Raw genomic sequence first — 16,858 nt, forward strand, 5'->3', positions numbered from 1 at the left:
CCATTCCCCAACCCCCGCTACAATTCTGCAGACTCTCTGACGCCAGTAGCATGGGAGACCTCTTTCTTCAGAAGTCAACTGCATAGTCTTGTGTTGTGTTCAGGGACTAGTTTCAAGGATGGTGTCTCCCTGACATCTTTCCAGGCTGCGTCACCCTGTCCCTGGGACAGGTCACCCCTGTCATCTGCAAGTGACTCTTTTATGGATGTTTTTTCCCATCTGCTGAAGTCACAAGTTCCTGGCCCCCTTCCAGGCCTTGCCCACTGTGCACTGCCTAGGGGATTTCAGCTTCCCTGAATTGTCCTGCCTCGGTGCCTGGGATATGCAGTGGTCTCACTGCCAGCTCCTGAATGAGGTCAGAGGTCAGGAGCTAGGTCAGTCTCGCTTAGGTTAGCCATCCTGGGCTCCACTGAATGATTTATTAACTGCTGTCTCCATTAGGGGCTGTTAGCACATCAAAGCAGGATTTGTAGAGCCTGGAAAAGCGATGGCTGTGACAAACATTGGATGGTAGCTGTAGCTACACCATAAAGCCCCCACTGGGTGAGGTGGGCATGGAGGGAAGAGAGTGTCATTCCGGTTCTTGACCACAGTAAAGGCATGTCCATGTTTCTTAACGTGAATTTGTGCTTCAACTCATGAAATCCTTGCGTTCAGAACTCAGTGAGTTTAGGCTGCACAGCGCAGTGCAGGCAAGGAGAGTAGATTCTGGGATCAACGGGATCTGGGTTCACATCCCACTTCTGGCGTCTGGGAGCTGTGGTAAATTGGGCTTGTAATAGAGCCTCTCAAAGCCCGGCCTTTGCTTCTAGGAGGATGAGGATTACAATGTGGTCCCCGGTGAGGGGAGCGGGGAGCACATGTGTAAACTGCATGGCAAAGGAGGCCACTCGGTGAATATGATTTCTTACCCGTTGGGGCGTGTCCAACATGGGGACACTTTAGGGACCTTGCAGTGGCCACCACCACTCGGAGGGGGTTGCCTTCCAGTCAGGGCTGTGCTTGAATTAGTGCTGTTGTCACAGTGACCACCTCGTCCTCTGACTCTTCGACTGTCTCCCACCAACAGGCAGAAGGACCAGTTGTTCTGCTGTGATGCTGAGGGACCGAGGCAGATTGGGCGCCCTGGGAAGCTGACTTGGAGATGGGGAAAGGGAAGGCCAGGAGCGGCGGTGGGCAAAGGGAGAAGCTGAGCCATGATGCAGTCTCAAGGAAGACCCCAGTGGAGCTCAGGGAGCTCTGGAGCTGGGAGGGCCCTTCAGCCCTGTCCCAAGTGGGGGCCTTGGACAAGGGGGTTCTCTTCAGCCAAAATAATTCCTGAAGAGAACTGACAGTGAGGGCTGTGTGCGGGCAGCACCCTCAGCATCTGAGGATTAAGTCCTTATCCCCTGAAGGGGAATCTGGGGACACAGCATCCACCACTGAGACCTTCGCAAGGTGCCAGGACATGGGCCAGTGGCCTCAGGACCAGGAGCTCCGCCTCTGCCTTCACTAAGGGGAGCCACGCCTCCCCCGGCAAAATGCCAGGTCCTGGAGAGCTGTGGCGTGCCTTCAGAGTGTGTAGGTTTGTCAGGCTCAGTGAACACGTCCGTTTCCCTTCAGCTCTGACTTTGGAGGGTTCCTCAGACTCAAAGAAGTGGAAGAATCAGAGGGAGCCCCTCCTCTACTCCTAATCCGAAGTCTGGACAGCTCAAAGGCTTCCCAGGACACTTTATACCTGTGCTGTCCTATACAGTAGTCATTAACTACGTGTGGCTACTGACTACTTGAAATATGGTTATTGAAACTGAGGAACTGAATTTTTTATTTTTTTAATTTTAATTTAAATGACCACAGGTAGCTAATGGCCACCATATTAGACATCACAGCTCCAACCACAAAGGCCTTTTGTCTGTTTCCCAGACACCCAAGCTTGTTTCTACCTCAGGGCCTTTGCACTTGCTGTGGCTTGTGTGATATAATCATCCCTTGTATCCATTCATACTGGCTCCTTCTAGTTTTTTAAGTTCTGACTCCAGTATCACCTCCTCAGAAGGGTCTTCCTTCACCACCTAAGCTAAAGCATTTTCACATTTTCTCAGATTCCAGCCCCTCTCCTTTACATTGCCATGTTTTAACTTCTTTGTAGCAGTTATCAATGCCTGAATTTTTCTCACTTATTTGTTTCCTGCCTATTGCTTGCAACTAGCAAAAATGATAACAATGTAAAGTCTAATATTTACATGGCACTGACTGTATGCTGGGTACTGGTTTAAAAACTGCACATATATTATCTCACTTAATTCTCACAGCACCCCCATGGTAGATATTGTTTTATCCCATTTTACAGATGACGATACTGAAGCTTAGAGGTTGACTTGACCAAGGCCACACGCCAGGGCTCACTTTATCTTTTTCACCTCTATAGCCCCAGCGCCAACTTAGAACAGTGCCAGCCACGTAAAGCAAGGAGTCCCTGAGTAAACAGTGACTGCGGGCTGGCTAGGGCTCTCCTGGGCGCTGCCGCTGGGCTGGTATGGGCCCAGGATAGCCTCTAACCTTGGGTGTGAGCACCAGCCCTGCAGCTTTGTGGAACCCCAGGCCAGAACAGTGGGTTGGAGGTGAGGTCCTAGGCAGTGCCGAGTGTGGCCTGCAGTCATACCCACCCCATCCTGGGAGACCCCAGTAGGCTAAGTAGGGAGAGGAGTAGGGCCTGGCTGGGCTAAACTGGCAAATGTTTCTCCTGGGCAGTGAAGTGATGCTCTCTGCCAGGTGGACTCTTAGCAACTGAGGCGGGGGCTGGGCTAGGCTGGGGCAGGGACTTGGGCTAGAGCAGGGGGCGGGGCTGGGCCTGGGCGGGGCTGGGCTGGGGCTGCTCAGCTTGTGTTTATTGTGCTTTCCTGGTGCCTCAGGCAGAAAGGGACCAAAGCCTTGGAGACCACCCAGCCTTTTCCTCTTCAGAGAGCTCTCACACCGCCTGCCCTCCCCACCAAAGCCCTAGCCACGGGCTGTCCAGCTGCAGGGGGTGGGGTGGAAGGGCTGTGTGCAGTGGGTAGAGGCTTTTCTGCTGCGAGCCCCTTCATGGGAATCGGCACCTGATAACACAACCTGGGCTTTCCAGTGCCCCGCCCCTTCTAAATAGCATCTTCTCTTAATTAAAAAGTCGGGCAGGGCCTCCTGTCGGGAAGGGACATTCTATGAGGTGGGGACGCTTGTGGCCACCAGAGAGGCTTCACCCTCTTCCTGATGCTGCATTCGCATTTCCTGTGGGCTCCTGTCCGTGTCCCACTCCCTCCCCATATACAGCCCCAGACCCCTCACCCCAGCAGGCAGGGCTTATAGGTGTGCTGGAGCTCTGGACGAGGAGCCTGAAACACAAGTATTGGTTCCAACGAGGCCTCTTTTCTGCTGGGTGGCCCGGACTAGACTTCTTAACCACCCAGCTGAGATACAGTGCTCAGAAAACTCTCAAGAGCTTACACATGGGAGGTCAAAACAACCACAGAAAGTCACAGCGATGTTCATACGAGGTTTCGTGTCGACCCAACAGTCCCATTTCCTTAGTCTAAGAAAATAATTTCTCAAAAGAATAGTGCTAAATGCACAAAGATATTCTTTGAGGCATAAAATAAAATTTAAAAAACAAAACATACAGACTTCCAGGTCTACTAGACAACAAATCTAAGCCAATCATGGTGTATTGTGCAGCTGTTTTAAAAATGTCATTTGGAAGGCAGCACAATGTGGGAATATGGTTACCTTGTCATGTTAAGTGAAGGAAGCAGCACCCCACGTTGCGTGCTTGCTCATTTCAGCCCTGCAAACCTAGGTATGCAGTGGAGGAGGATCAGAGGGGAGAAGAGAACATGGAAACAGTTGTGTGAGAGCAGGGGCTGGGGGATGATGCTTTTCTTTCACAAAATGTCCTTTAATGTTCCTGAAGAGCTGTTTTAACAATAAATAAATGTCAGAAAAACAAACCAAAGTTTTTTAGAAAGCAAAGCCAAAGTGTTTTCACTCTTCTCAGCTCAGATATATCCAGTTCTTCGGATCCTCTCCACCACAGCCCCACTCCCACCTACCCCCGTCCCCCTACCCCCACCCCCACCTAAGCCCCAACACAGACAGGTGAGGTGACCCAGCAAACTGGGCCCTGCTCCCCAGTCTGTCTGGGTTGGGATATAAGACCAGAGCCTAATTTCATCCTTTCTTTTTCCTTATGCCTCTTCTCCTAACACTTATTTCAGACCCTCTTGGTTCAAAAGATAGTGATTTCCATCTATCTCTGCTTGCCACCAGACTCTGGTTAGAGTTTCCACATCCTCAGTTTATGGAAGTTCTTTGACTTGCAGTTGTGCTGAGACCCTGGCCAAGGAGGGCAAATGTTTCCTCACAGGTGCCAGCTCTGATTGATTGGTTGTGGTTGCCACAAGTAGGGAAAGCAGCACTGAAGTAGATTAGTTATGTCTACCACGGGCCCTGGGTAGGTGAGTGACGGAATGTGTCCCAGGTAATTGCTATCCCAGAGTACTTTGGTACTACAAATAGGTCTCAGACATCTGGGCTTTCCTCTCAACCTTGCCAGGGCTTCCCTGGAGAATCTTGGGTACAGAAAAACTTTGTCCCATGTCAGGAAAGGTGGATGTGTCCAGTTCAGAATACTAGTGTGGAAAGAGGATGGACTTTGCAGTCTGATGGACCCAGGTGAGAACTCCATCCCAACCTCCATCATTTATTAGCTATTTAACCTTGGATAATCTATTTAACATTACTGAGCCTTAGTGTTTTCATCTGTAAATTAGAGTATGTGCAGATAAGTTGTGTTATGAATATTAAAAATAGTGAACAGAAGTGGCCAGTCTCCTGCCTGGCACATGGTAGCTGCTATCCTGGCCAAAAAGAAGTTCAGAGGGTTTGGTGGTGCGTCCAGGCAGGTGGCATGAAAGAAGGCCTGGTAGGGGGTTGCTGCCCCTGTGTATTTCCTTATGGCTGACTGGCCCACATTACATATGCACACCTTAACCCTGGCCGTGTGGGCAAATAGCACAGCTGCTTGAGACATGATTGAGACAAAGACAAGCAAATTTTTCACCTGATCATGTTAGCATAAATTAAAACACTCTGTATTTTGACCAAGAATTAACATGTACTAATTACTTATCATGGCATATATTTTTAATTGCATAGAGTTTAAAGTAATATTTGAGAAAAATAAATACCCAGGGGCGTTAAATACCTCATTAAGTATTAATTGATCTCAGACACTGCTCAGCATTACTCTGCTTTACCTCCAAGCGTGAGTAAAGCTCAGCTTTCCCGCTCACCTGCCACCCTGAGGCTTGTGCCTTGTTCAGTGCTAGTCTTCAGTTCTGGGCTTCGGTGCCCAGTGGAAGGAGGGAGGCAAAAGGGGAGGGATGTAATATGCTTGGAGGTGGCATAACTGAACAGTTCCACACTTGGGTAAAGCTAACTCTCAAACAGGCATTCAGTTTCCAAATACTGTTAGAACATTGTTGTTGGGGTTTTTTTTTTAATTTTTAAAATTTTTACTGGAGGTACAGGGGATTGAACCCAGGACCTCGTGCCTACAAGCACGCACTCTACCACTGAGCTGTACCCTTCCCCCAGAAAGCTGTTTCTTTACATACCCCTAGCTCAGGGGACAGCGACTGGACCCACCCATGCACCCACTCATGTCCTCAGCAAGGTCTACTGACACACGTTCTGGGTGTGGGGTTGGAACACATCAGGCCTGGAAGGGCCCAGAGAATGTGCTGTGAACTAGCAGCTTGAGGACCAAATGCAGCTTTGTTTGGCTTGCAAAGTAGTTTTTTTTGTTTGTTTGTTTGTTCTTAAAGTAAAAATTCAGTTTATTCATCTGTTTATGACACAGTACACAAGAAGCAACATGTTTCATATCATAGATTTCACTTCCAACTCCTTGAAATGTTCATTTCTTTGGCGAAAAGGAGAGACTAGATGGGAAAGCCAGGTAATGCTTAGGCAACAAAAATCAGGATGGGGTGGGTGAGGCAGGCAACGCTAACGTCCTCCTCCCAGGGGTGGGCGCAAGGGCACAAGCTGTTAGTCACAAGCTGATTGTGTAGAATTGTTAGTGGGGAATGTAGGAACATCCCTTTTAGGTAGTTTTTAAAAATTTTTTAAATTAGTATCAACATTTCAAAATCAGAAGATTTTTGCATAAAACATTAAATTTGGAGCTTTTCTTGAACATTTTCAAGGCCTGTCAATAGTGTGTCTGCATCCCTACCTAGCAGGACTTGACTGGAGCTGTTGGCAGTAACTCAATTTTAGGGGCACAAGCAATCCTTTAGCACTGTGCCACAGTCTCTACCACTCCCTATTGCACTACACCTGGCCTGCTTTGGTTGTTTATTACTTGTCTGTCTTCTCATGGGCGCTGGAGTTGGCAACATCAAATCTCCCTCAACTTCTTTTAAAGTAGTGACTAAAGGAAAAATGACTGCACTCATCAGAAATCTTACAGGCTAACAGAAAAGACAAGGAAGAAAAACATGGATTTGGCATTCTCGCATAGAAAGGAGAACAATTATAACTAACTGGATATTTTAAGGGCTTGGAGAGAATTGAGCACAGTACTATGGGGTTGTGGTCAATCAAAGCCATCTGTCTGGAGGAGGTGGTGTGGAGCTGTGGTGAACATACTGTGACCTTTCCTGGAGAACTCTGTGTGCCTTGGGGATGTGGCAAGACAGCATCACTTGCACAACTGCTGACTTCCTGAGAAGGACCCAAGGTGAGGGGAGGAGGGGTGGGGGCAGGAAGTAACTCTCCTTGAGAAGTATCTCCAGGGCATGTGGGAGGACCTCACTGCTTCTTGGAGATTCAGTGAAGGGTGCCAAGTTCAAATGAGACTCCAGATCTTTATCAAAATAGGTGGCAGAGTCGGCAGAGTCTGGTGGGCACCCCAGCTGATTTCAGCAGTGCAGGGGGTGACTTGATAGAGATTCTCTCCCCACTCCCTGGGCCCAGAGCCCCCATCTGTGTTCGGACAGCCTGGCCCGTCTGCCCTGAGCCGGATGGAGGCCATTCCAGGAAACTGGCGGCCAGAGAACAATGCCTGCCCTTGGCCTCAACCCACAGAACTGGGCCTGCAATCTCCATCAGCAAGACCTACCCCGAAATTTCCTCACTCAGGACTTCTGATTCTGACCCATACCTGGAAGTGTAGGGGCCCAAGGAAGCAAGAAAATGCGTAATTTGTCCCACCACTTCAAAGCTGGTGACTTGTACTATTTTATTCAAACGGACACCTAGCCCCATCCATCCTGCTCTGCTTATCTCAGCTTACCCTGACCCCTGCCTGTTGTTCTTGGTCTCCAGGATTTCGGGGGCTCATCTGGGAGGCAGTGCAGCAGGGGAGGATAATAGCCTTGGCCCTGGAGTCAGCCTGTCCCTCACCAGCCTGTGACCCCTCGCAGGACATCACTTCTCTTTGCCTCAGTTTTCTCATCTGTAAAATGAAGGTCACAAGGATGTCCATCTTATAAGGCTTGCAAGGGTTGAATATGGTCATATCCATGAAACACTAAGAATGGTGCCTGGCACATCCAAAGAACTCTCTAAGTGTTAGCAGTATTTGTAGTTAGAATGGAGGAAGATAGCATACCCTTCTGGGATAGAATGCCATTTTTCCGACTTTTTAACCTTAATAATTATCATAGTTATCATTTACTGTATGTTTACTCTAAGCCAGGAACAGTGCTAAACCTCTTACCTGTATTCTCTCATTTACTCCTTGAAATCCAACAAGGTAGATACTATAGTTACCCCCATTTTACAGAAAAAGACACTGAAACTCAGAGAGATTAAGCAACTTGCCCACACTTGGTCACACAGCTAGCAAGTAGCAAAGTTGAGATTTGAACCTGTGGCTGTTTGGCTCCAAAGCCCATGCTCTTACCCATGATTCTGGGCAGGATCCCAGTTTGATAAGCAAAAGGTGCAAGTTATCAAGTCAAGCTTCTATTCCGTTACTTCTAAATAAAGAAAGGAACAATGAAGCCATGAGACAGTGTGTGCAGTGTGGCCGGCTGTTTTTCCTGCTCAGACAGGCAGTGGGGTTAACAATCAGTCCTCAGCGGGGGCGCTCAGGGAGCCAGCTGTAAGAGAGAGATGAGAGTGGTCCGAGGTCAGACCATGGATGAGGCCATGCGATCCTCAAAGGGCCTAGAATGGATTTGTTGCAGATTTTCTTCCTCAGTAGTCTGATCCTCTCTGCCCACCACCTAAGTCTTAATGACTCTTATTTGCTTTCATTGAAGTTATAAATATAGGGGTTACAAAAGAAAACTTTAGGATGTAACTAATTCCAAATGCCAGCTCTGCCTCTTACAGCTCTGTGACCCTGGACAATTTATTTAACTTCTCCGTGCCTCAAGAGCCCCAACTGTAAAATGGAGCAGTAATAGCACTGAATGTACCTGTCAGTTGGTGGTGGCTATTCAGTGAGGTCATGCACAGCTAAGGACGTGCCTGCGCTCCAGCTCTGTGACCCTGGACCCCCAAAGTGACTTCTCCACTTCAGCTTTCCTCATCTGTTAGGTGTGGATAATAGTAGTGTTACCTTGTGGGACTACTGTGAAGAGTAAATGAGATGATATATGCTTGGGTCCTGATGGGGTCAGTGTTTACTTAATAAATATTAGTATTTATGACAGTGATGAGACAAGAGACTCAGGATGCCAGCCCCCTAATGGATTGTCAATACAGTGACATTAATTTTAAAAAAACCAAAGAACAAAACTCGTCCTTGGGAGGTGTAGGCCTGGTTGTAAAGACAAGAACTACGAAAGCTGTGGCCTCTTCCGGGCCTCTGAGGGGTAACCCCTGGCCGACCCCTCCCCTCTCCCCCACCAGCAGTTGCCTAGTGGGGCCTCGCAGCAGAACTGTGCCGTTTGAGCTGCCCCAAGCAGGACCTTCCACAGGAACATCGGATACGGTGGCAGGATACAGTAGCCAGATCCGGTGTCAGGAAGAAGGTCTGGGGTCAGAGGTGCGGTGCCTCGGAGGCTCGTCCTCCTGCAGGGACCCATCTGACCTGGAGTGAGGAGGCATCTCCCGAGCTAGAGGAGCCCCTGAGAACAGGGACGGCGTCTGACTGCTACAGGTCAAGCACAGCAGCCCACACGCGGCCGGCTTTGAGCGGACGTTTATGGTAATAAACACTTGCGAAGTGAGCGTGAGGAGGGCACAGCTCAAGTGCGCAAAGATGTGATTGGCTTCCCCCGCCTCATACTGCGCTCGGCTTGGCTCTCAAGCCCCTGCCTCTGCTGAGGGTGAAAAAATAACTCAGAGAAGCTCAGCCACTTCCTGTTAATAGCCCTTTAGGCTCAGCGCTGGTTGGTTCAGGACACCGTCCCCTTCTCTCTCCCCCTCCCAGGATTGCAGCTGCTGTGGTGCTGGGGAGGGGACACAGGTGTGGTCTGTGGCCGTCTTTGGTTGGAGCCGTTATCCATTCTGCAGGGGCTGGGCATTGCCCTCTGTCCCCTGGGCAGGGTCCCCACCGCCAGGTCTGCACGCTCGGTCTCCTCCTCCCTGTCTGTGGCCTCCTGCCAGCCAGCAGCCCTTGTGGCCGCTTCCTGGAACCTCGGGACTGCTTTCCAGCCACAGGGTATGTGGGAGTCTGGGGTGCTGGGAGCTGCAGTCGTTGAAGTGGGATCTCCATCTCTCAGTGTCCTCAGCTGTGGGCTCCCTCTTTGCCTGTGCAGACTGACCACTTCAGAGCCATCTCCGCAAGGGGTCCAGACACTTAACGCTCACCCATTCACAGCTAGGCCTGGAATCGGTTTTCCTGGAGACATGGGCTGTGAAGAATGGGCGGGGACTAGAATAAAATTGGGGTTCAGTAGGAAGAGAGAAGGAGCACTGGAGAGACAATGAGAGAGTCTGCTACTCAGGCACACCCTCCACATCAGGAAGAGTGGGCACCTGAGCCTCTCCCCAGCCCACTGCCCCACCTGTCCCCAGGCACTTGTCAAATGAGATGGGGAGCAAGGACAAGAAGGGGGACAACCTCCACATTGAAGGGAGGGGCCTGCCAAGAGCAGAGGGGTCCAGGAGCCCCAAGATCTGGCTCCAGGCCCTGTCAGGTAGGAAGGCCACTTCCATGGTGTCTGAAGGAAGGTGTTGCCCTCAGCTTGCCCTCTGGTGGCTCCAGATGTGGCAGCAGTAGGACATCTGGGGACTTCCTGGGGCCAGGACATGAACCAAACTGGAGGGGAACTTGCTGGCTCCTGTCCTTTCCCTGCTCACACCTCCCGGTCCCTCTGCCGGTCTTGACAACCGGATGGGGACTAGGGGAGAGGGCTGCCATTAATGCTACTGTATACCCCTGGTATGAGGTACGGCTGGGGAGTCCAGGTTACCCAGCCTCTCCACCTCTGCTCACCTACCAAGGCTGGCCCCAGCCCTCCCTGAGAAGTCAGAAAAGGACCCTCACGCTTTGCCTACTTGTTTCCCTGTGTCTTACCCGCCCAGACGGCTCTAGTTCCAAGATGATTAATAGATTTCATCTCATATGCCAGCTTCTGCTGATTGATAGTGGCTGTGTTGGAAAGAACTGTGAAACTTTGTCAAGGCATACTAGGGGAAAACTAGCTGTAATTGATTAGCAATGTCTGCCACGAGTGCAGGAGTAGAGTGTGGCATGTGTGATTTTAGCAGCTGCCCACTCCTCTCAGGACCTGTTACTCTCCATCAGCCTAAGCTGGAAAGGACTGGGCATATCTTGTGGCTGACATCATCATGGCACATATCAGCACTGCAGTGTGCTGAAAAATGGTTAACAGTTGGCTCCTAGGGTGGAGATGGGGTTGCTTTGTAGCTGTTGCCAATTTCTGTGGTGTGAATGCTCCCACCATGGTTGATTTCCAGCTGCCAATGTGAAGTCACTGAATGCAGAGTTGGGAATTGACGCACACAATCAACCCTCACAAAAATGTATGTAATATGCGCCAGTCCCAGCATACCACCATCCGGGTACTTTTATATTTTTTCTAAGAAATATAAAGCCTACTACTGCCCCTCAAAGCTCTGCCAGTGGTGGGCTGTTCCAGGAAGAGTGTGGACTAGGATGCAGGAGCCCTTACCAGCTGTGAACCATAGGCAAGTTACATCCCTTCTGAGCCTCAGTTCCCTGATCTGTAAAATGGGAACTGGGTTGTGGTGAAGCACAATGAGCTAAGATACACGGAAGCCCTCTGAGAGTCACCAAGCATGACTTGTCAGACATGCTCTCAGGGCACCAAATCCAGACGGTCTGCCCAGAAGTCTGCTGGAAAGCCAGTATTCCCACCGTGGGGCTGCATGGCAGACAGGCTTCCTGTTCTCTTTGATGTCAACCTCAAAGTTCAGGGGCTGCCTCAAAGCTCGTTCAGTTTCCCTTGACAGGCCTTCACGCCTGCCGCTGACGAATTTCTTTTCATGGTTTTTGAGCTACCTGTGTTTCCCTCCTTAGCCACTTCTTAAGGGGGAAGTTGTTCCTTTTATTTCTCCTATGTCCTGGGAGGCTGTGCCAAGCTGTGTTCACGCCGTGGTAGCATCAGGCGTGCATGAGCTCTGCGACCGTGAATACGTGCCTTAAACTCTCTGGGCCTCAGCTCTTCCATCTGTAGAGTGGGACTAATAATAATAGTAGTTATTTCACTGTTTTGTTAGGCAGTACATAAAGTTTTTTGAATAGTGTCAGGCACAGACTAATTGCTTAATAAATGAATTATTATTTATCCTAACAAAGTCTTGAGTGGAGGCTGAATAGGCCAACCTATAGGAGAAAATCGCCAAAGTTGGCAAACTACAAATGGACTGAGGGCCAGGGCCTCGACCTAGGAGCATAAGCAGGACCGTAGACACATGGGGAGCCCAGAGACAGGACTGCTTCTGTTAGTACAGTGCTGGATTTCTCACTCTTGGCACTATTAACATTTGGGGCCAGTTAATGCTTTTTTGTAGGAAGCTGCCTGTGCATCATAGGATGTTTAGCAGCATCCCTGGCCTCTACGCGCAGGAGACCAGAAGCAACCTCCCAGTTGTAGCAATCAAAAATGCCTCCAGATATTGCCAACTGTTCCCTGAGGGGCAAAATCACCCCCGGTTGAGAACCCCGGTTCCAGCAGATAGAGCGTGACAGGCACTGTTAGTCACTCGGGTCTGAGGAGAGCCCGGGATGCAGAGCATCTGTCCTGGCAGAGTGGGTGGGTCGGCACGTGGCAGAGCCAAGTGGCAGGTGGTCAGCTTCAGGCAGCCTGGCAGCAGGCACCAGGCGGCATGGGTCGGGGCTAGGACCCCAGCTGCTGGGAGCCCAGCAGTCAAGCAGGGTCAGATCATGGCTCGTATGACGTTGAACTCAGGCACACCCTGTGGCTCTTTACTTCTCTGTCCAGGACTGGGACTGGATCCAAGGTCTGGATGAGGGGTGAGGGGAAGAGAGGAGAGGGGCCTTACCTGCTTAAATTAGAAGGGGGACCCTCCCAGCCCTAGACATGACCTATTTGACCTTCATGACCTCCAACCTGGAGAGCACGGGCTTCTGGGTAAGTTTCAAATCCAGGCTCCGCTGCATGGAAATTAAACCTAAGAAAGAAAGAAAGAAAGAAAGAAAAACAAAACAGACGCTGCCATTTAAGACAAGGGGACCACCTTAGGAAGGTTGCTTAACCTCTAAGCCTCAGGTTCTTCATCTATGAAATGAGAATGATAATGCCAACCTTGTGTGTATAATCTTGTTATAAGGATTAAATGTGCTGTTATAATGATTGTATTTAGTCTGCCACGTCATAGGCACTCAGTAAATGTTGAATGAATGACTGAGTGAACAAATGAGTGAATCCTCTCACAGCATAACTTTCTCCCTTAAATCCTCTTGTTCGTTTTAGTTCTCTTCTCTGGAACTTCTCCAGCTCTTTGACATAGAAAACTGTTAAATGAGTTATTTCTGTCTGTATCACTAGAGCTTAGCATCAGGACTGGTAGATATTGAATGCTTTAAAAATGAACTTCTTCTTCCTCAAAGGGTGGTGACTGTGCTTTATTCATCTTTATAGAGCCACAGCCCAGCACAGTGACTGATACACAGCAGGTGTTGATTAAATGTTTGTTGAATGAATAAATGAACATACCAAAAATGGCTGAAAGAAAGGCGTGACTACCCAGGATTCTTCACTGGAGTGCATTCCTACACGTCCCTTTAGGAGAACATGACTGCCTTACTTGGAGGACGTTTGCCAAACCCCAGGAAGGGCAGCAGTGGACTCACTGAGGTGGTGGGTGAGAGGGTCAACTACACAGAGCAAGAGAGACAGTGTAGTTTATTAGCAAGACCCCTAGATAGGGAGTCAGGAGACCTGGGTTGTGGCCCCATCCCTGTCACCTTGCATGATCACTACTCTCCCTGGGCCTCTGTTTCCCCACCCATACAATGGGGACTAGGTGATGCCTTGGGGTGACCCTGTCTTTTGATACTTGGCCAGCATGACAAGTCAGTCAATGTTACTGAGCATGGCCAAGTGTCATACATGTGAGACCAACCAGTGACATCAAGGCACTACTGCTTTCACAAAGCCATCGACTCCCCAGCCACCTTAGAGCAGCTGCGCCCCGAACACAGCATTAGATGAAGCATCTGCTCTGAAATCCAGAGGTCTGATGAAAGCCGGCAGGGGCAGGGCAGCAGCAGATTTTCCAAGGGCCTTAAAGATTTCACAGGGGGACCCTTGAGGATCATCATTGCCAGAGGGGGAAATGTTAGTGATAGAAAAAGTCTTTTTTTTTTTATAACTCCACTATCTCTCTTCCCCTAAGGTACAGAATCAACTAACAAAGAGGGGCTTTTCCCATCCTGAAATCTGTGTGACAGGTGGGGGGTTGCCAGCCTGGAAGAGCTTGACAGAGCCAGATTCCCTTGTATCAGAAAAAGGGGCCCGTAAAAGAGAAGTGGGAGGGTTGGGTCCAGAGAGAGGAGCAAGAGGCTGAACATGACACCCATCGAAGGGAGAGGCGTGGAGAGGGAAAAGGCCTGTGGGCGATTTGGGGGTAAAGTGAGTTGTATTTTGAGTGAGAGGAGTAGAGAGAGGTGCTTTGATGAAAAGTCAGGAGCTCCGCTGCTTACTAATGACTTGGCCTTGGGGGAGTAGGTCAGCCTTTCTGTGCCAGAGTATCTCCATCTACAAGGTGGGCATAACAGAATCTCCTCTGCAGTGGAAAACACTTAGGATTGTGCCTGGCACATAGTAAGGACCATAGAGGTATGTGCGGTAATGGTGGTGATGTAAAAACCTTTGAAATCTGCAGTAGAATTTATATCACTTGGGGGGACCCAGCAAACTGCTCTCCTGGGCCTGGGCTAAGTGCCGCGTTTCACGTCAGCTGCCCGGCTACATAGTGTGATACCTATGCAGCCGAGACTGCTGACAGCAGGCAGGGTGGTCACCGGGGCTCCGCCGCGTCACCAGGGACTCCTGCAGAGCCTGTGCACTGGGAGCCCGGCGGGTGCAGGGCATCTGCTCGCCATGTGGCTAAACTATCCCAAAATTGCTGTGGGCTGAACTTTGTCACCAGCCTGTTTCTCACAAGGACACTTCCCCTGGCCAGGAAGCATGGACTTTCCAGCTGGGCTGGCCCCTCAGGCAAGCTGTACTCAGGGGATATTTTCAGATTCAGGGTGACATTCCCCTGCTCCTCAGCCTAATAGGTCCCAGATGGTCCCCGCCTCCCTCAACTCCCCTTTCTCTCGCTGTTCTGAAACCTTCTGCCTGGGCCTCCTCACCCGGCACCACATCTCTTCACTATTTTATTATTATTGTTGTTGTTGTTGTTTTGTTGTTGTTCTTGTTGTTGTTATTATTATTATTATTAAAAACATTTTGTTCTCCCTTAACGCGATGGCCTGACAGAGGTTGCGTGCTCCTGGAAGGGGCCCAGGACAGAGGAGCAGGCAGTTGAGGGGCTGGGGGGGGGAGCCGATTTTGGGAACGTGAGGAGCAAAGGGAAACATCAGGAGTCTCTATTGGCCGAGCATAAAAGAAGCAACAGGAGCAGCAGCTGTGTTAACTCGGCCAGGTCACCAGGGGCTGGGCAGACGCACCGGCCCAGCTGGGAATCCCATGGACCTTGGGGGGTTTTGTGACTCATGTTTGCAGAAATGCCTTTCAGTTCACTATCTTTCTGTGGCTGCTTTTTCTCTACCTTACCTCCCCACCTATCCTCCTGTCCCTTTTGCGGAACCTTTGAATTTGTAATTCTTGGCTGTTGTCAGAAACAAGATAGGGCTATTACTGAGGCCTGTGGGAGGGAGGAGGGAGAGTGGCCACACAGAGGAGGAGGAAACAAAAGGGGGAGGCGTGGAGGGAGGGTGGGGCCGGAGCACAGAGGTGGGCGGTGAGGAGGAGGGAGTGGGCAGCAGACCCAGGAGGACAGAAAACCTGACTCACAGCTTAACAGAAACCAGGACAGGCCTGATAGACATCAGGCAGGGAACCCAGTGAGAAACCTTCCCCGCTGTTCCTGCTGCTTTTCCATTTCGTTTCATGGAAGCACAGAGAGGACGACGAATGTGCTAATAATCGCAATCTCTTTAGGTTCTGCTACACTTCTGACCTTCAGCAAGGTGCCTGAGTGCCCACTGCCCTGTGTTCAGTGTGTACGAGCTGCGTGGGTCCCACGGAGCCCATCTGGGGGTTGGGAAACTAGGGCTGTGACGCAGACCTCTGGGTTTCTCATCCAATGATGAAAATATGGAGAGGAAATAAAGGGGGAAAAGTCTATACTGTGAAAGTGGGCCAGGAAAATATTGACTTTGAAGGCCAGATGGAAACCCTTCAGCTGAAGAATTCTTGGATGCTGCTTCTAAGGCAGCCCTTACGACAGTGACACTGACCCTGGCATTTTCTCTCTCTTGCAGGACCTCCTGTAAGTACTCCAGTGCAGCCAGTCTCGCACGTCTGAAAGGCCTTGCTCCTTGCTGGTAACCGGGCCCTGGGTGGGGTTACTGAGCCCCCTGCACCCTCTGCTGAAGTCTGCAGGGTCCCTCCAGAAGGTTGACGTGGCCACCATTTTGCTTTCCACCCACCTCTGCACCCTCCAGGCCCAAACAGTGGTTGTGCCCAGGGCAGAGCGTGTCCCAGTTTCAATCTGAAAGGCTGGCTTGCCCCATTGTTAGGAACAATGCCTGCTCCTTTGTCCCCAAAACAGCCAAGTGGAGTCAAAGAAGCACCAGGTATTAGAAAGAAGAAAGAGGTCATCTCTACTTAGTTCTGGTCCTTGAAACGTGGCCTGCCCATTTAGTAAACAGGTCGGTGAGTGGCTCTCCGTGTGGACTGCTCTTGAGGACGTGGTGTCCATGGCACTGTGTGGGCAGCTCCATCTGGCTGAGTCACTTCGGGCAGGTGATGGTGGTGGTGTTTTTATGTAAGAGAGTAATGTCAGTGGGTTACATTGGGAAGCGGCACGAAGTAGAGGCAGCATGTCAGGCTCCTTCCCCTGGTATCGCCCAGGAGCCCAGGGCAGGGTGGGGGAGCCAAGCCATTTACAGAGAACCTGAGAAGAGCCCGAGGAGACTGCCTCCCCAAAGTAATGGATCCAGAGAACAGGAGCGCGTCTTCTGAGGACAGCATTTGATATCCCAACAAAAGCCCCAGAGATCGCCAGGGGAGCTGGGGATTAGAGTTGAAAGGGCCAGGCCCTCCACATCAGATCTTTCTCAGCGACACTGAAAGCGGCCCTATCATCCTCCCTTCCTCGGAGAAGTCATTTCCATAGCTGTTCTCCTCTTGATCTGTACCTGTGAGAGCAGCCGGCCCAATTTGTAATAAGACCATGATGTTCCATTACATCTATGTCT

At 50.3% G+C, this 16,858-nt stretch overlaps 1 protein-coding gene across 3 annotated transcripts in view; it reads left to right on the top strand.

Annotated features, from left to right (window-relative positions):
• COL13A1 (collagen type XIII alpha 1 chain) overlaps positions 1-16,858 on the top strand; it is a 158,518-nt gene that overhangs the window by 59,850 nt on the left and 81,810 nt on the right. For all 3 annotated transcript variants that reach the window (XM_032491543.1, XM_032491542.1, XM_032491541.1), the window contains exon 3: positions 15,920-15,927. In XM_032491543.1, coding sequence (XP_032347434.1) covers positions 15,920-15,927 — 8 coding nt within the window. The remainder of the gene's footprint in view (positions 1-15,919; positions 15,928-16,858) is intronic.

This window comes from Camelus ferus, chromosome 11 (genome assembly GCF_009834535.1).
Source record: "Camelus ferus isolate YT-003-E chromosome 11, BCGSAC_Cfer_1.0, whole genome shotgun sequence".
Taxonomy (NCBI): Eukaryota; Metazoa; Chordata; class Mammalia; order Artiodactyla; family Camelidae; genus Camelus; species Camelus ferus.